Source organism: Ursus arctos, unplaced genomic scaffold (genome assembly GCF_023065955.2).
Source record: "Ursus arctos isolate Adak ecotype North America unplaced genomic scaffold, UrsArc2.0 scaffold_12, whole genome shotgun sequence".
Lineage (NCBI taxonomy): Eukaryota > Metazoa > Chordata > Mammalia > Carnivora > Ursidae > Ursus > Ursus arctos.
The window spans coordinates 53,595,726-53,615,942 of record NW_026622786.1 but is presented as its reverse complement, the minus strand read 5'-3'; the positions used below and the strand labels follow the sequence as shown (position 1 = coordinate 53,615,942).

General features: G+C 41.3%; 1 protein-coding gene across 2 annotated transcripts in view; it reads left to right on the top strand.

The window, feature by feature from the left end:
* ROR1 (receptor tyrosine kinase like orphan receptor 1) overlaps window positions 1–10,646 on the top strand; it is a 389,042-nt gene extending 378,396 nt beyond the window's left edge. Inside the window, exon 9 of one of the 2 annotated variants that reach the window (XM_057310603.1) lies at window positions 9,483–10,646. In XM_057310603.1, the coding sequence (XP_057166586.1) occupies window positions 9,483–9,542 (60 nt within the window). In that variant the 3' untranslated portion in view covers window positions 9,543–10,646. Of the gene's footprint in view, window positions 1–6,582; window positions 8,223–9,482 lie in introns of those variants that run through there. The other variant, XM_026497919.4, reaches the window with a different exon arrangement.
* The last annotated feature ends 9,571 nt before the right edge of the window (window positions 10,647–20,217 follow it).

The following is a 20,217-nucleotide window of genomic DNA, read 5'->3' as shown; positions in this document are numbered from 1 at the left end:
TTCCCAAAGGGAGAAGGAGATAAAGTCATCGATTCTGTCTTCCTTATCCATCTGCCACCTACATAATGACAATTAAAAAAAAAAAAAAACTCTACCCATGGTCCCTTGCTTTCATCTGTAAAGGTCATAGATCCAAAAGGATCCCATGTCCCCATTTAGTATTTGTCACTCAGGTGAAGGAAGGCACCAGCATTAGCCTGGCCTCCATCAGCAGTTTAGACAGGACTGCAATAGTCACATCTGACTCACAGCTAAATGACAGTCATCTAGAATGTTCTCCCTTCATTTTCCTTCTGTGAAGAGCTCATGTAAACTCTAATACAGTTGCTCTCCAAAAACGTCTAAGGGAAGAGGCAAATTTGCAGTTTAGAATCACGGATCAACTTCTACATCGACTTTGATTTTTCTCCCCCCCATTATATAATTTTTAAAACCTCACTGAGGCAGATGTGTGTTTACTTTGAGAAGTAAAAATGTTAACATTTAAACTGAAAGCCTGTTTCAGTTTTAAGGTGCTTAATTGCCTTACAGCATATCATAAACCGAGCCCATCTTGTCATTCAACTAATGGAGGGAGTGATAAAGAGATAGGAACCCGGGACCCTGTTCATTCCAGTTTTCCTTTGTACTTGGTTTACTTTGGCTCCGCGCCTCATGTGTATTTTACACTTCTTTACATTTTGTACATCCCTGTATGACAAATACTTGTCAAACAAAAACTAAACAGATTTATAACCCCTTAACTCGAAATGAGCCAAAATTGAACTGCCAAAACTTTATGACTTCATTTTCTTTCATAGGTTTCCACGACATTGGTTCAAACAGACAAACCCCACTTGAGGTCAAGCAGAGGTCATTTCACTTTCATTACTAAAATATAATTTACAATATGCCAGACCTAAACAAGTTTAGCCTAAAGGGTTTGTGTAATGTAAACCATCTGTTCCTCAACAATACGGCTCGTTTCCTGCCGTCACTGTACAGTCTACTGACGGCTGCTTTAAGGGCTTTTATGATTTTTTAACTAGTTCAGGATTTATGTAAAATTTGAAAATGAGTCTGTAGTTAAGACACATTTGTACTGAGTAACTTGAGCATTTTAAAAATGCAAATCACTGTGTAACGTGTTCCCCTGAAACCAAGCTCTGAGCAGTTCTCCTGGGTACTTCTAGGCTGGCTGCCGCACAGGTGTTCCGAGGAAAGGTTTTGGGAAGTCTGCCGTGTTCGTTGCCTTCTGCGCTTCTTTCCAAAACAAAATCCCCAAATTTGGGTATGACTAGCTGTGGTGAACTGCTCCTTCCTTCTCTGGGCTAGAGAAGAGCTGGGACTATGTGCTGTACGGCCCACTGGGGACAGGTGGGGTCTGACAAGACACACTTGGGGTGAAAACATCCTCTCATGTGTCTGAACGGGGGGGAAAAGAACAATTGTAACTCCGCCAAGTGACCACACACTGAAGGCTGGCCTCACAGCCCTATAAGGTGTCAGGCCCCAGGCTGAGCCTCCAGAGACCTTCTGTGTCAAACTGGGCTTGCCAGCCAGCAAACTTCTCTGCTTTCAGACAGAACAGTGTGGCCCAAAGCAGAAGGCCTTGCAGCACAAGTGCAGCTCTTTTTGGCTCTTCTAAAAAGTTCTTGATACTTTTCAATCCTCTTTCTCCATCTGTAAAATGGTAAGAGTAAGAGTTCTTTTTTCCAAGGGCAAATAGAAGAGAACTAATGTGCTTACCTCAGTGGAGGGGAATGCAGCCAGTCTTCTTAGCCATGAAGCCTCAGGGGCCATGTGTCAGGCTGGTGCCAAAGTCCTGTCCACCCCTCTTCTTTCTCTTGCAGTCCCCAGAAGTTTGGCCAGCTTGCTTCCTTGTCCCTTCTGCCACCATCTACTCTTCCACGTGGGTTCTCGCTCCCTCCACCTGTCTTCATCTCCCAGAATCCTAGAGGAGCCGGCCACTCCAATTGGACCCACCTTTGGCCTCCAAAACAAATTTTGTTTTGAGAGTGAAGATTTTTAAGATTTTAAGATTTTTGTTTTAAACTAACGACTACAGGAGAACAGGGAAGGGTTAATAGGAGGAAATTCAATGCATTTTTTTAAAAGAAAACATAAAGGGAATTAGAGAACACTATCTAGAATGACTTAAGGCTGTAAATGGATCTGAATCATTTGCATTTACTCCACTTGCTGGATTACTTCCATAATAAGGATAATAAGATTGATGTAAAGATCACTTACTAGGTGGAAACTGCTTTCGTACATTGTTGCATTTAATCCCTAGTGTAACTATGGAAGCTGCATATTATATTATTTCATGGATTGGAAATAGAGGTTCAGAAAAGTGAAGAAGCTCACCCAAGGTCAAGCTAAGATACAGGACCTACCTCACAGGGTTGTTGTCTTAAATGAGTTAATATTTAAGTGCTTAGAACAGAATCTAGCATATTGTAAATGTTATGTAAGTATTAACTAATATTAATAGAAAGCAACGGGTCCAATATGCAAATTCAGATTGGCATGACTCCAGAGATCACACAGCTTGAATGCCCTGCACTGCCTATGTGTTAGTTTCAGTGGGGGCAAAAGACAGTAGTCCTAACTCCTCATCACATCAGTCTAATATTCCTTGAGTGTGGTTACTAATTCCGATTTTCCCTCAAAAATTTTATTACTCACATACCCTTCTGTCTCACCAAAGCCTGGGTATCCTGGTTAGGTAGAAAAGTAAATAATAACGACGATGTCATTCAAGGGACCTTCACATAAATTGGATTCATTGAATCACTAGGAAAAATTGTGTTAGAAAACCCAACCTTAACAACATGCAGGAGAAATTCGCCTTGGATTAGTCATCCCACACAAGCAAAATCATCTAAGTGCCACAAGAGAAAAAAGTAGGGTTGGTTCAAATGTTTCCCTTCCCATCACCGGCATGCAGCTCTCCCAGAGGAACAATGTAGCTCCCATAAGAATCCAACCCCCATAAGCCAAAGGAAAAATAGTGGATGGACCTGGGATTATAAAAGAAATTTCCATATTCAGTCAGATAGAAAGATTGGTCATATGTTTTTACTTTTTTACTTTTTTCTTGGTTCAAAAATTTTTAAGTATAAAAAAGCATGAAGTGAAAATCCTAGTTCCCACCTCTATACTCCCCCATAACCACTGCTGTTTCCTGAGTGTCCTTTCAGGGTTTCTTTCTATATATGCAAATAAACATAAATATATTCATTCTTTTTCACCTTCCCCTTCACACAAAAGCAGCATGCAGCATTAACTGTTCTTTTGCTTTTTATTTTTGACTTAGCAATAGGATTTTGGAGAACTTTCCATATTGGTACATAGAAAATATCCCCATTCTTAAACTATATAATACTCTATGTATTGGTTCTACCATAATTAATATAACCAGTTTCCTCTAGGTAGACCTTTAGATTGTTTCTTTTTTTATTTTTAAAGGAAGTTTTATTTTATTTTATTTTTTAGAGCAAGCTCAAGCAGCAGAGGGGGGAGGGGTGCACAGGGAAAGGAGGAGAGAGAATCTTAAGCCTGCTTACGGCGCCCAGCACAGAGCCCAACATGGGGCTTGGCTCAGGGCTTGATCTCATGACCCTGAGATCATGACCGGAGCTGAAATCAAGTGTCAGCTGCTCAACCAACTAAGCCACCCTAGTGCCCCCATTTAGGTTGTTTCTACTCTTTTGCTCCTACGATACTATAATGAATAGGACTGGATCAATAAGCTTTTATTTACTGAACGCTTAAAGCAATAAGTTACCATTACTTTAGACGGAAGTAACTTTCCTGTAAGACATTTCTAAATACAAACCCCTTGAGATCTGCATAATGAATAAGTAGGATCTATTTCTAATAGGAAATATTATTTGCATGGGAAAATTAATGTTTCAAATTGTCAATTTTATTTTGTCCTTTTAAGTATTTTGTTGCATGTTTATTTACACTTACATAATTAGGTTAATGGGCATTTTGCCCTGGAAAATATCAACCCAGAACAGAGCTAATCATCTTAAATTTTAAATTGAGTTTGGATTAGAGAAATATTTTACTTAATCTTCTAAACTGTTGTTTTAAACTCTGTACAGAGAGCTCTGAATTCTGTATGTATTTGCAACATTGTCAGCTTTAATTGGAATACTCAGAGTAGTATTCTTTTTCTTGAAAAATTTAAAGTGCAGGGATTATTTTTAAAATTAGTTTACGTACAAACGCATTGCTTTAATGATTTTTTTCTTAACAAATTCATCTAGAAGTCAGGCTAGATTTGAAGTGAATTTCAAAAATTATTGCCAAGATCAAATGTGACAATTTAATACTTGTTTTCATTGTGAGCTAGATGCTTTTCCCTGTCTCTCTTAGCATTAATTAGTAAACAACCCACTTGTGAAACTGTAGGGTTATCGGTTGGTATGAAGGGCAATGCCTCTCTTCAAGAAATTGAAGTCTGATTGAGAGGACAAAATATTCATTAAAAGCACAGCAACAGCAAGGTAACAACTAACAGTTACATAGCACTTACCATGTGCCAGACATCATGCTGAGTACTTTATAAATGTTCATTTATTACAGGTTCATAAAGAACCTACAAGATAAGTACAATTATCCATTATAATCCTCCCATTTACAGATGAGGGAATTGAGGCAAAGAGTGGTTAAATACTGTAGCTAGAGTCACCCAGTTTGTAAGTGGTAAAGGCAGGATTCAGATTCAAATTGTCTGACTGGGGAGGCCATGCATGTAACCAGCCCTCACACTGCCTCTTGTGTGTGGTGGCATTCAGACGGTAAAGCAAAAGGACTCCAGAGAAGGCAAAGACCTTAGTGGTCAGGGAGAGTTTCAGAGGGAGCCAGATTTGATAAGCACTGGAGAGCACATTGCAAACCTCCCTGCCTCTACTGTGAGCACCTCAGGAGGACAGCCTTTCATTTTGGTTTCTCTGGCTTTTCGTACAATAAATACCCTAAGGATAAGAAAGCCTTGCAGAAAAGAGCTGTTAGGCAAGAATGGCCGTGGTGTTTAGGGTGGACACTGAGAAGACCTATGTAACTAACGTGATACTAACATAAACAAGTAGCAAGGGTAGGCAGGGTAGGACCAAATCACACACGCTTAGTGTACCAGGCTGAGAATTAAGGCCGCATCCCCTGCAGCAGCCCCTCTCACACTATCATGATACTGAAATCGCCTGGGGTCTTGTTAAATGCACATTCCGATCCAGCAGGTCTGGGGTGGGCCGAGAGCCCTCATCTGTTGGAAGCTTTGAGCAATGCCGATGCTGCTGGACTCAGTAGCGAGACTCTAGGCTCCGGCAGCAGCAAACTGCCTTTGGAGCAGGGGATGCGGACGCAGCGGACACAGAAAGCCACCTGTATTTATCTTTGTGTATGGTATAAGGGAATGGTCCAGTTTCATTCTTCTGCATGTGGCTGTCCAGTTTTCCCAGCACCACTTATTTAAGAGACTGTCTTTTTTCCATTGGATATTTTTTCCTGATTTGTCAAAGATTAATTGACCATGGAGTTGAAGGTCCATTTCTGGAGTCTCTGTTCTGTTCCATTGATCTGTGTGTCTGTTTTTGTGCAATACCATGCTGTCTTGGTGATCACAGCTTTGTAATATATCTTGAAGTCAGGCAACGTGATGCCCCCAGCTTCGTTTTTCATCATTCCTTTGGCAATTCGGGGTCTTTTCTGGTTCCATACAAATTTTAGGATTGTTTTGTTCCAGCTCTTCGAAAAATGCCAATGGTATTTTAATAGGGATGGCATTGAAAGTGTAAATTGCCCTGGCCAGGATAGACATTTTAACAGTGTTTATTCTTCCAATCCATGAGCATGGAGTGTTTTTCCATCTTTTTGTGTCTTCCTCAATTTCTTTCATAAGTGTTCTGTAGTTTCTAGAGTATAGATCCTTTACTTCTTTAGTTAGGTTTATTCCTAGGTATCTTACGGGTTTTGTTGCTATAGTGAATGGAATCGATTACTTAATTTCTCTTTCTACAGTTACGTTGTTAGCATATAGAATTCTGTACATTGATTTTGTATCCTGCCACATTGTTGAATTGCCGTGTGAGTTCTCGCAATTTAGGGGTGGAGTCTTTTGGGTTTTCCACATAAAATATCATGTCATCTGTGAAGAGGGAAAGTTATACTTGACTAATGAATCATTGAACACTACATCAAAAACTAATTATGGACTAAACAGTGGCTAACTGAACAAAGAAAGAAAGAAAGAAAGAAAGAAAGAAAGAAAGAAAGAAAGAAAAAGAGAGAGAGAGAGAGACAGAGAGAGAAAAAGAAAGAAAGAAAGAAAGAAAGAAAGAAAGAAAGAAAGAAAGAAAGAAAGAAAGAAAGAAAGAAAGAGAAAGAAAGAAAGAAAAGGAAAGAAAGCCGTCCGTGGCACCCCCTCTAAGTTGTGGCTGATGATTTTCAAGACTTACAGACCTACAGTATTTTATTCAGTCAGATTTATAGAACCTCTCTCTATATGCCCCACCCCTTCTTTCAGAGGCCAAGGTTTCTTGCCTTAAGAACTGTTTTAAACCACACTTTTCCCTTCTTCTTATATAGAGCAAGGCTAAAGAGCTGCCACTCTCGGCTGTACGTTTCATGGAAGAACTGGGTGAATGTGCCTTTGGAAAGATCTATAAGGGCCATCTCTATCTCCCAGGCATGGACCATGCTCAGCTGGTTGCCATAAAGACCTTGAAAGACTACAACAACCCCCAGCAATGGACAGAATTTCAACAGGAAGCCTCCCTGATGGCCGAACTACACCACCCCAATATCGTCTGCCTTCTCGGTGCTGTCACTCAGGAGCAACCCGTGTGTATGCTTTTCGAGTATATGAATCAGGGGGATCTCCACGAGTTCCTTATCATGCGATCCCCACATTCCGACGTCGGCTGTAGCAGTGACGAAGACGGGACCGTAAAATCCAGCCTGGATCACGGAGATTTTCTGCACATTGCAATTCAGATTGCAGCCGGCATGGAGTACCTGTCTAGTCACTTCTTTGTCCATAAGGACCTTGCAGCTCGCAATATTTTAATCGGAGAGCAACTTCACGTCAAGATTTCAGACCTTGGGCTTTCCAGAGAGATATACTCTGCCGATTACTACAGGGTGCAGAGTAAGTCTTTGCTGCCCATTCGCTGGATGCCCCCGGAAGCCATCATGTATGGCAAATTCTCGTCCGACTCAGATATCTGGTCCTTTGGGGTTGTCTTGTGGGAGATTTTCAGTTTTGGACTGCAGCCGTACTACGGATTCAGTAACCAGGAAGTGATCGAAATGGTGAGGAAGCGACAGCTGTTGCCCTGCTCCGAAGACTGCCCGCCCAGAATGTACAGCCTCATGACGGAGTGCTGGAATGAGATTCCTTCCAGGAGACCGAGATTTAAAGATATTCATGTCCGGCTTCGCTCCTGGGAGGGACTGTCCAGTCACACCAGCTCTACGACCCCTTCGGGAGGAAATGCCACCACGCAGACCACCTCCCTTAGTGCCAGCCCAGTGAGTAATCTCAGTAACCCCAGATACCCCAATTATATGTTCCCGAGCCAGGGTATTACGCCACAGGGCCAGATAGCTGGTTTCATTGGCCCACCGATACCTCAGAACCAGCGATTCATCCCCATCAATGGATATCCGATACCTCCTGGATATGCAGCGTTTCCAGCTGCCCATTATCAGCCAGCAGGGCCTCCCAGAGTGATTCAGCATTGCCCGCCGCCCAAGAGTCGGTCCCCGAGCAGCGCCAGTGGGTCCACGAGCACTGGTCATGTGACCAGCTTGCCCTCTTCGGGATCCAACCAGGAAGCCAATATTCCCTTACTACCGCACATGTCCATTCCCAATCATCCCGGTGGGATGGGTATCACCGTTTTCGGCAACAAATCTCAAAAACCCTACAAAATAGACTCAAAGCAACCATCTTTGCTAGGAGACTCCAATATTCATGGACACACCGAATCTATGATTTCCGCAGAACTGTAAAACGCACGACTTTGTAAATGTGGTACACAGGAGAAACTAGAAAGCCGTAGAAAAGATTTAAATGGAAATGTTTTTATTAAAGTAAGGTTCTCATTTAGCAGACATTGCAACAAGTATCTTCTGTGAAGTTTAACTGTGTCTTACCAAGCAGGGCAGACACCAGCCAGGAAAAAAAAAAAAAACACATTGTGGGATTAACACTCCGTCAGGGGTACATGACATGGCATTGGGATTGGGACATCTGGTTTCAAGTACTAAAAACTGCAGACCAGTGAAGAGGAAAAGAATTTTGTCATTAAATATCAAACCAAAAAGGAAAGTCAAATGGTGCTTTGTGTCTTTGCCTTCGTGCTCCATGACTGGTCTTTCCCCAAAATGTATATACCGTAGCATTTGTCTACCTGCTGTCTTATCTTCAGGACAAATGTTCAGGAATTATGTTGATTCAATTTAGACGCTATGCATACTTGTATGGAAATGATGTTCAGAATCAATGAGGAAACTTTAGGCAAAATTTGAAATACCAGATGGAAACGAGCCATAAGACAAGTGTAAGATTCCCCCAAAGCCTTCTACATAGTGGGGCCTCTTTGGGAAGGTGCAGAGTGTGCCTCCTTGTGAATCTCCTCTGCTGAGCACGAAGGCCTTTTCCACACATCCTTTTCCACAGTGTGTTTACACAAGCGCTTGAAATAATATAGGGCATCAGACCATAAGAAGGCTAGATGCGGATGCTGGAATTGATTGTTGGCTGATAGTTCACTCCGCTGCATTAGAAATGAGGAACCAAAGGAAGCACAGTCAGGAAAATGGCCCCTTGGCCTAGATCAGCACCCATGGGAGAGGAGCCAGGGTGCCCATGGGGACAGCCTCACAGAAGCTTCCCTGGACCAGTAACAGTGAAGAAGAGAGGTGTGGCTGCAGACCAGCACATCGATGCTTACAACCTCCTGCATAGGACTTGTCCAAGGTGTAGGGGTGCTCACCATCAGTGAACTCTGGGGAAGTAGGAAACTCTATGACACCGGTATCTAGTTAAAGTTTCTCTCACCTTTTTTTCTGATCTGGAAATGTTCATAGATGTTATTCCAGCACCGGAAGTTATGACAGTTTATTCATAGAATTAGTTGGAATCCAAAGACTATGAATTCTATTTTGCAAAATATCACAGTATTTTAAAAAAATACAAACAGGTACTGAGTTCTCATTTCAAAGATTACCGTGAACTGAATTTTTTAAGCTGGTGAATAGAAGCAACGTAATAATTTTTGCCTTAATTAGGAGGGAGGCATCAAATGTGCACCTCACGCCACTTACCTGCTAGCCATCTTTTGCCAAGTTTAGAATTCTTATGGGTTCCAAGTTCTATATAGAAAGGAACGTTATGTTTGATTTTTTTCTCTTGTTAAAAAAATAACTCCTTTATTCTAAGAACAATGTCTCAAGGTCTCATTTTTTTTTTTATTTTACAGCTAAAGAGACTTAAAAAGAGACTTACAGAATATAAAATAATTCCTGGAAATGATATTTGATGAGGAGAACAGGAGAACGCAAAAGAATTAGAAGCAGATTGATGTTTCAATTTTGTAAAAAAAAAAAAAAAAAAAAAAAAAGCAATTAGGATGAGAAATCAAGGAAATATGTTTACCAAATGTGTTGCAATTTTCCCAAACACTGAATCTTCAAACAATAAACATGGACATATCGGTACTGTGAACTCAAAGAATTGGCTATATCCAGTTTTATTGGGAGATAAATATTTTTGTGACATAAATAAGCTGATTCAAAAGTTACATTTCTTAACTTTAGGTAGAGGAGAATATTTGTATCCTTTTGTTGCTATGCAACTGTTTAATGATGAAGATTCAAACCACAATTTTGTATATCATACGACAATCAATTGTTTTCCAAGAATATTTATTATTTTAAGTAAACACAATTTCAGTGAATCTGAGTTTTCTAGGAGTCCCTTAAAGGGAAATTAGCATTCCATGAGCCAATAAAATACCTACTCTGGAAAAACATTACTATGGTTAAAAAATAAATTCAAGTTAGTTTTTTATAAAGAATTATAACATTTATTTTAAACATTTTATAATTACTGAGGTCATTAAGGTGAGCAAACCAAATTTCAAAACCACTTGTAATAATGTATTTTATAATAGCACTGTGATACTACATAACACAGTCCCTTTTGTATTAAATAGTATTTTTTTCACAAACTGAAAAATATCTTTTGCTTTCTTGACAATGTTTTGTAAGATGACTTTATTTTCAGATCTTTTCTTTTCTTTTTTTTTTTTTTTTTTTGCACAAAACTATGTTTATGGTTTGTATCACAGAAGTGAAAATATATCTCTGCATTTTTATATCCGGTCTGTTTCTTTGTTTCCTTTGTTCGTTTCTTTTTTTAACTCGATGTAGATTTTCTTCAGATATATCATGGCAATATTCAGCTATCTTGCCCTCCCATATCTTTTCTTATTTTCACTGCATGCATTTAATCACTGTATTACTTAATGTTTGATTTGTTATTATGGGCATTTCAAATAGACAAGCATGGATGTAATGACAAAAAGGCTATTTTATATTGAGGATATGTGCATTTGTATTTCACACACCAGAGATGATATTAAACACTGATTACTTTATGCTGCTGTTTATTAAAAATGTTTACCATATAATATTATTTCCTGAATATTGCTATCATGGAGGTATTTGGGAATTTTAATATTATTTCTCCTAATTATTGACATTTCATAGAAAAAAGGAATCATAATTCTTATTTACTACTATTTCATTGAAATGATTTTTTTTTAAATCAGACTTTTAACATAGATTTGGGCATTCTTTTGCCAGTGACCACAGGTGGAAGGGAAAAATCCCAATGATTTCATGACTATATACTATCCAAGTATATATGGCAAGATTTTAGTTTTTAAAATCAAAATAATATATTGAATAATTACAACCAAATGGAATGTAAAAATTGGTTTTTCAAGGTTGCATCCTTTTCTGCCTTGTTTCCATGTGAACTTAGACATCAAAAATCATGTCTTAGAACTCTGAAGAAAAGCTGTGTACATCTTATCCTGTTCAACTTAGATTCCAACCATACTGATAAAATAAAAGAAATGTGGCCATTTAATTGTCACAGCTTATCTTTATGACCTTCTTTGCCCAAAAGAAAGAGTTCCCCATCTGGCAATTAATACACACTGTCAAGGAAAATGAGTATCATTATGAAAGTTCAAAGAACTTGTCCATTCTGCTATTTAATACAGAAGGGAATACAATAAAACCTTCAGGGCCTTATCCATCTGTTTTAGGCACAGTTCTTGTCACCACCTCAGCGATCAAACTCAATAAAGCAGTCACTTCACAAGGCAGTGAGATCAATGTCAGGTTGGATTTCTCCCTCTCACGTGAATTCCTCAATCTGCCTGCCCTTCACTCCTATTTCCTTCTGTCTCTCCAGGCTCTTCCCCTCCCACCATCCCCAATCCCTTCAACACTGTGATTTGCGCCTTACCCTTAGTTCCCTGATCACCAACATCTGCAGATTTGCAGCACCACCTCAGATAATGCCTACTCAAACCACTAACTACTGATTAAAGGGAGCTCGGTTATCTACCTATCCTGGTAATTCACAGAGTGTGGTCCTCAGATGAGCCGACTTTGGAACTTACCAGAAATGCAAATTCTCAGGCCCCTCTTTGAAGCACTGAATCCGAAATTCTGGGGGTGGGACACAGTGATTTGAGTTTTAACAAGCTCTCCCATATTCTAAAGACTGAGAATCACATTAAAGGCCTGGGGGCCGGGTGGGGGGGGTGGGCAATGGTCATTACGTCCTTAGAAATGTATATAAGCATTTAATAACATTTTAGCCACTTTAGTTCCCCTGAAGGAAAATCAAGTTTTACTTCAAGAAAAACTTAGCACTAAAACCCTTTTGCTTTAACCGTTTGACAGTTGGTTTTGGTTCTATTTCTGTAGTTGTTCTTTTGGATAGAAAACTGATAGCCCCAGCCTTTGACAAGACTACCTTGTCTAGTTCACTCAAGACCCATATTCTTGGCTAGTAATCAAAAGCTTTTCCCTTCATGTGGACAAGCTCAAGAGAGCTGGTCTCTCAGTGTACCTTTGACCCCTTGCAGTGATGATTAACACGACTAAAAGAACTCTGCGTTGCAGCTTGACAAAGTTAGGGTCAGGGATAAGCTGGTCTTTCCTGGGAGGAGGAAAGATCCAGCTCCCAGGAAGCGTTAAGCCGAAGCAGCTGCAGAGGTGGCCCCTCCCCTGAGCTTCCTGTGACAAGCTGACCCAGTTGGCTGGATGCGGTCACCTGTGGCGTGTTCCACTGTGTTCCTTTGCCAGTGGCAGTCCATCAGTCCTTGCTGGCTGGCTGTGAGGATTCCTGTGCTCAGACTGTGCTCCCCACAGCCTTTAGAGAGAAAGCTCTGAGGGAGGACAGCAAGAAGGATCCAAGGGAGGTACTAGAGGTGAAGCTCATACTCTTCTTAATTTATACAGCATTTTTTTTTTCAACTGATAGTTCAAATGCTAAGGAGGAAATGCTCTATTAGAGGAGAAGGAGCAAGGGATCACACACGTAAGAGGAAAATGTTTGCAGCCAAAATATGACTGCACCTGAAGCTTGTTACCATAAATGTCAAGCGTATTAAGGAGTCTGTTAACTCAGAGGAAGGAGAGCCTTACAAACCATCAAAGTACCCAAGGTCAATGTAACCCCTGGGAAATTAGGTGGGGGAGGGGGAGGAGGCTTAAAAAACAAAGACATACAGGGAGAAGTTCTGCTGACGTATTTATGACTAGCTGAATCCCAAGCACCTATGAGTTGCTTATTCACAAATGAGGACTCTACCATTTGCTGACCAGGCCTGACAGTGAATCTCCTCACCGAAGTGACCAGGTTAGTAAATATTCTTATTATTTTAATAATATTTTATTATTTAATATTTAAAATATTAATAGTCTAAATATTCTTATTAAAGGAATGGTTAAATTAGGGGAAAGGCCTTTCTTTAAAATTAGATAGGACATTCCTTACACTTTGGAAAAGGCCAATATCCTGACATGCTGAATACAGATAGTTCAGGGAATATTCAATGTGAAGGAAAGTGGTTCTAAATATCAGTCTTTGTGGACCTGTGCTCTTGAATGAAATTCAGTCACACACAAAACAACAGAACTGGCTGCACACAGCCATAGGTTAGTGCTAAAGCTCTCCCTGACCTTAGAGGCACATGGATTCTGAGCAGAAATAGGGAGAGGACAGGCTCCATCCTACAGCAAGTGCTCCTTGACCACTGCAGGCATCGAAAGGGTAATTTTGGTTATCAGTGGGGCTCATTCTAATACAATTCCCTGAAAGGTTTCTTTGGAGTCCACACACATTAAAAATCACTTGAAAGAGCTACCCAAACTCCCCAATTGCATGATCTAGGTAGTTTACTAAGAGTCAGTCTAGTAAGACTAAAATTAATATTCAGGCCAAACGACCGGTGAGGACTTTTTTTATAATTCCAAAGTTCACTCTGGAAACAGAGCACGTTAGTCGTATTGCTCAACGGGGCTGCAGTAATACCTCCAAAATCTCAGTGGCATGCCTTATGTTTACTTCTCACTCGTATCAGGCCCCAGAGTTTGGTGCTGCAGCCCTGCTCCCAGGTCTCAGAAGGACCAGCTGTTCTCATGCACAGAAAAAAGAGCAAGAGGCAGAGCCGAAACACGGGCACTTGAAAAACCTTCTGCTTGGACATGCTCTGTGTCACGTCCTTCTCTCGTATTCTCTTGGCCAACACAAATTCGGAGGATGAACCTGATGGTAGGACATGGATGAATCTTGACCTGCTGAGAGGCACTGCGGCCACCCCATCAGAGTCACAGGCAGGCATGTAGGGTCTCCTTGTAGGGAAGGGGGCAAATAGTTGGGAACAAGAACACAATCCCCACCCAGCTGAAGCCTGAGTGGATGTAGCCGGAACAGCCAACCCACAGCACCTGTGCCCTTCTCTCCTCTTGCGTTCATGCCAGACCCCCCGAACTGATGCTTTCCCAGCCGACTCAGAGTTAGCCTTCAAATGTTCAACACACCGCCCTGGATAAGCTGCCAATCAGTCAGAAATAACACCGGAGATGAAACTTATTAGCCATCCCCGCGCGAGAGCAATAGTTGTCAAGCCAGTCTCTCAAGATTCTCTGGGCAGATTATGAATATTATAACCTCAGGACCATCCAAGAAGGTACTGGAAACGCTACTCAAAAATCTCCTATGAATTCCTCAGATACAGCCTAAAACACTGTATCTCTAGCCCTCCTTCACGGGACGTGGATGAAGAGACGGGAATACAGCGCGGGCTGTTTGCTCGTGCACAGGCACTGGACAACCTGGAGAAAGTAAGGCGGTCTCTGTCCCCTTATCCGTAAAAGGGTGTGAATGCAGCAGAGAGGTTGAGAGTCAAGGTTCTGTTGTCATGCTGTCCAGGCTTAAATCGCCCGGTCACCCCTCAGTAACCGTGTAAATTTAGGCAAGTGTCTGAACTGCCTTTTTATTCATCTGAAAAATCGTCTACTTCATAGAACTGAAGCTCGACCTAAATGAGCTAATCTCTCAGCTGTAAGGACATGCACCTGACAAAAATTCATCAAAAAATAGATTTTTATGATTTTTTCTAGAGTGTCTTTCAGAGTTGATACAAGCATTTAATGAGAATATGCATAAATGTTAAGAAATACCTGGCACATAGTAGGTGCTCCAAAAGTGGTAACATTGCTATTATTCAATGTGTTTAAACAACCTTTACAAAGGGATACATTATTTTCTAATGTGGTAAAATACTTAGAGCACAAAGTATTCCACCTGATTATTCATGCGCATGCGGTAGTATAGAACACCAGTGCCAGTGAGGAGGGGCGGGCTTAGCCCTCCAATAATTTCCATCATTTCCCTTCAAACCGGCCCTAATACACATACACTAAGTAAAAACAGCTTCAAGACACATCCCTAGACCATCCCTTTACCATATGTCATCCCTTATACCTCCAAGCCGATGGCTACCTCAAAGCTTCTCCCATGCTAAAATTCTGGAATCATCCCTGAGGGCAACTGAGAGCACCATGAAGAGGTATATTATATCAATATATGTGAAGGAAGACTAGAATAATTACATCTTTTAAGCAGGTCCCTACTCCCCCCCCCCCCATACACACACACTTAGTCACAGTTGTACTTAGATAATATTAAATGTGGTATCTCTCAACAATTGCTGTTCCCACATGGGGAATGAAATAAAGGGAGACCTGATCTTCCTAAAACATTTGAGTGCATGTAAAGTGCCCAGGCCGGTGCTACATTCCTTCATCACAGACCCAAATCCACTACTATGGGATTCTGGGCACTACGTTTTAGAACTTGGATTATGAGGTTTGGACACTAGCCTGCGAGAGAAAACAAATTGGATTCCTTTAAACACCAAGCTCCAAAGCAAGTAAACAGCTATTACCAGTTGTCTATATAATTCCCACCCTGAAAATGTCCTCGATGCCCAAGGTAGGGTGACCAACTGTGTCACTTTGCCAGGGATTATCCCACTGTTAGCACTGAAAGTCCTTTTTCCCAAGAGAGCCCCACTGGGGGTGCCCAGGTGACTCAGTCGGTTAAGTGTCTGCCTTGGGCTCAGGTCCTGATCAAGTTCTGAGTTGGGCTCCCTGCTCAGTAGGGAGTCTGTTTCTCTTTCTCCCTCTGCCTTCCCCTTGCTCATGTGCGCGCCCTCTCTCTCGCAAATAAATAAAAATCTTAAAAAAAAAAAAAAAAAGAGAGAGAGAGCTCCCATGCCTAAGCAAACCTGGACTCTTGGTCATCCTACCTAAAGCAGAGAAAATGAAACAAAAGCCAGCATGCTTCAGTTCTGAATTCCTCTCTGTTAGGCAGCCACAAATTCAGATATGAGTAGTGATCAAGTGGCCCCAGCATCTCAGGTGACTTAGAGGGAGAGACTGAATTATTCTGCAAATAACACAATTCTGAAATTGGGGGGGAGCCTGCAACTTCAACTTTACAAAGGGGAATGGAGCATTTCTTTGAGCCTAGGCTTTTATAAGCTAAAATAAAATTTTTAAGTGAGAAATTTCAGGAATTCAAGTTGCTGAACTGTGCTGCCCACCTCTTTCTTCCTGTTTGATCTTTGAAGATTAACATTCAGTATTTTTCATGACATTTATATTGAGGAAGGAATATAAGATTATTAAAAGCAGAGAAACTCAATATCGGGAACGCACATCAAAAGGTCTTCAAGACAAAGAAGGGATCATATGATTTGAAACCAGAGTTACTAGAAGCATGTGTGCTGCACTTCATTTTCTAGTTAACAGCGTAACATACGTCAAAATATGATTTAAAACACTTCCCACAGCTGAGCTGACATTTGGTGATCCTCAGGCTTTTTTCATTCTTGAGGATGGGGGTTCAAATCCAAACGAGGTTAACACTTTGTACTGGTACATATTCCTGGTGGATGAGGAAAACAGTTTTTTAGTTTAAGTAAAATGAAAACATCTGTCCAAGTCCTGAGGGAAAGAATTGTTTTTAAAAAGAGGGGGAGGGGATGCTTGGTTGTTGAAGCTGGAGGTGGCCTCGGTAACTTTGCAAATGTTAAATAATTACACTGCTCATTACTTCGCTCACCTAGGATGATGAAAGTTTACGTGTGAGCCTTAGTTCAGTCTTCATTTTTCAGATATCACACCCGTTTTATCCCCTAACCCTGTCTAAAGCCATATGGTAATGTCTATCAACTGGTTTCAAGTTCTTTTCATACTAAATCAGGGTAAACCCGGCTCAGTAAGTGACTGAACTTTTGCCCCATAACTTGTCTTGGTTAGTATATGCCCTGGATAAGTTGTCTTAATTAGCCATTAGTGCATAACAAAATACCACAAACTTAATGTTTTAAAACAATGCCCATGTATTAGCCCAAGGTTCTGTTGGTCAGACCTGGGCATGGCGTGAAGGAATTCCCTGTGTAGGGTCTCATGAAGTGTTGGCCAGACTGAGTTCTGATCTGGAGCTCAGGTTCTCTTCCAAGATCATGTGTTTGTGGCGGAATTCAGTAGCTTCTGGTTGTAGGACCGAGGCCTTGATTCTCTTGCTGGAATCGCTGTGAGCAAGAGACCACTATCAGTTTCTAGAGGCTGCCCATATTCCTTGACTCATGGCCCCCTCAGTTTTCAAAGGTAGCAAAAGAGAATCTCCCTCACAAAGAATCCCTCCCACACTTTCAACTACCGACTTCAGGAAGAGCCCAGCCCTTTATAAGGGCTCACCTGATTAGGTCAGGCTCACCCAGGATGACCTCCCTTTCTTAAAGTCAGCCAAGCCATATAACTTAATATCAAGAGTAAAATGCACCATATTCATAGTCCTGAGGATTATGCAGGGGGTGGAGATCTTGAAGGTCATCTTAGAATTCTGCCCACCAAAAGAAATACAATGTAACAGTTCTCTTTTCAGTCCTCTAGGCCAACTTTTAGGGGGAAAGACTGAGAGAGAAAGCCCCAAAAAGCATATAATATGACAATAAAATCTACTCTCCACTTAAAGGTACAAAAGTAATAAAAGTTAATGTAAAAATAATTATTTTGTAGTCGATATATATATATGTATATATTTTGAGCAGCAGAGTATTACATATTTATCTGTAAGTTACAGAAGTCAGACTGAGTTCTTAATGAATTTATAATCTAAAAGAGAATACAGAATTCACATTCAGTTAACAGATTCGGAGTGGGCCTGTATTACATGCCAGGCACTACATCATTGTACAGCAGTGGCCTAGCTTTCTTGGGTTTACATTTTAGCAGAGGAAAACTCAGAAAGCAAACAAGTAGAAACACAGTTGGAAACAGATGCACCAAAAATAACAAAAACAAAATAACAGATGCTCAAAAAAAAATTATTGAGAGTAGCAATAATTTTTTAAAGAAGTCCAGAGAATTCACTTGGGAAAACATGAGACATTTGTGAGGCCAGGTAGCCTAGTGGTTAAAAATATGGAATCTGGAGCTGGATACCCTGGGGTTGGCTCCTGGCTCTGCTGCATTCCAGCTCTGTGATGTGTACCTCCCTCTTCTGCAAAAATTGGAATCATAATAGTACCTACCTCATAGACTTGTTTCTGAGAATGAAACAAATGCCCCCAGAGCACTCAGAACAGTGTGCCCAGCACACTGTAAGCACTGATGTTGACTGTCACTCTGGGCCAGCCAGTGACAGAGTGCTTGGCTGCCATTACTGCTTTCAGCCTTCACAATGTTTCTGAGAAGTAGGTATCGTTACTGGCTGCATCCTACAGGCGAGAAAATGCAGGAACAGGGAGGCTAAGTAGCTTCTTCCAGGCTATGCTAGCTAGCTATTCAAACATAGGCATCTTGGGATACAAACCAGGTCTGTCCTGAGAGCACACGTTACTTACCCAGACTAATAAACTAAGACAGTGGAAGGACTACAGATGGGATTTATTTTCCTGATTGTGGAAACACAAACACAAACACCCACAACAACAAATCTGATCAACAAGGCAGAGAAGGACATGGCTTAGAAATGAGACATGGCAAGGACATAACATCAATGCTATCACGTATGTGAAAATTTTATTAAAACATATGCCATAATAAACGGAAGGTGAGCCCATATGGAGAAAAATATTTTCAGATAGGCCTCTACTTAGAAGTTTGCAATTTCGAGTGACTCAGGTATCCAAACAGTATCTGATGCTACTAGTCTCCAGCTCCTGTTATTAATCCAAGAAGCAAATCCAGCCAGTTGCTTCCCACATGCTCCATGCGTGCACACGCGTCCATACATATCTCACTCCCACCCCTCTCCAAAGCCCCAGTTCCACTTATCAGTTCAGGAGCCTCTGTAACCAAAGCCCATCTCCCATCCACACAGGAGCTAAGCTAATTGTAAAAACACACGGTGTTGGCCAGCCAGTGAGTACAACTGTGATCCCGTTTACTTAGTACCTCCAAATACAATATGCCCCCAGACGCAGACTGGCAGGAAGCTGTTTTCCCCAGCAATTTCATTCCCAGAACAATTCCAGGAGTTCTAACCTGTTTGTCCCTTGAGACCCAATGTTTCGGACCTTTCTAAATACCTGCACCTTCCTCTTGGTGCCCTGGGGATTGTGCCTACAATCTACTCCCTGCCTATAGCTCTCCAGCCCCTCTGCTCTGTGGTCTCCTACTGTCAGTGATTCTTCTCCTCCATTGTCTATTTTGTCACTATTCTCCCGACTTGAACCTGCTATGTGCCCAGGGCTGGTTGAACTCCTCTAAATCACCCACCACCCCACATCTCTGCAAACCCCTTCCTCTGCTTCTGTCTGGTTCTGTCATGGAAGGGTCACTCTCCTGGCCCCCCCAATTTTTTGTCTGCTAAGTTCAATTCATTCAGCATATAGTGATGTCCCTCCAAGCCAGGTGCTTGGTACTGGGAATGCAGTGATGAATAAACAGGTCTCCATGCCCTTAGGAATTTACATTCTAGTGAGGAAGAAAACCCCATAAATAGATCATTTCAAAATAATGTGGTGATGATCTACAGAGATGTGCCCAGGTTAAATGAGAACACAACCCATCGTGGTACTTCAGGAAGACTCTGAGAAGTATTTATGTCTTTCAACACATGTAAGAGCTGGTTAGCCAGATAAAGAAGAAGAGGAAGAAAGTCCAGGTAGAGAGCCTAGGCAAGATGGTAGATAGAGGGGAAAGACAAGCAGGTCAGTGACGCTGCTGCTTCGAATGTGAAACAGAGTGGGCGTCAATAAAGCAAGGGTCAGTGGGAATAATGTCATGGGAGGTTTTGCAGCACCATGTTAAGAAGCTCAGATTAACTCTGGAGTGCGTGGTTTCTTAAGCTTTTCACATCATAGGCTAGCCTAAAATCAATGAATCCTGTGACCCCGTTCTTCCAAAAAAAAGTCTATTTGCAACACATGTACACACATAGATATACAGACACATACAAGGTTGCCCACAGTTTTAGCCCCCCGACCCACACCCTGAGAAGTCAATCCACATTTAAAACCCTATAGATGGAGGTAGGGTAAGCTGGGGTGGTGAGGGAGATCTCTTGCGCTATTTTCAGCAGAGAATTACATGACCACATGTTGGTTTACA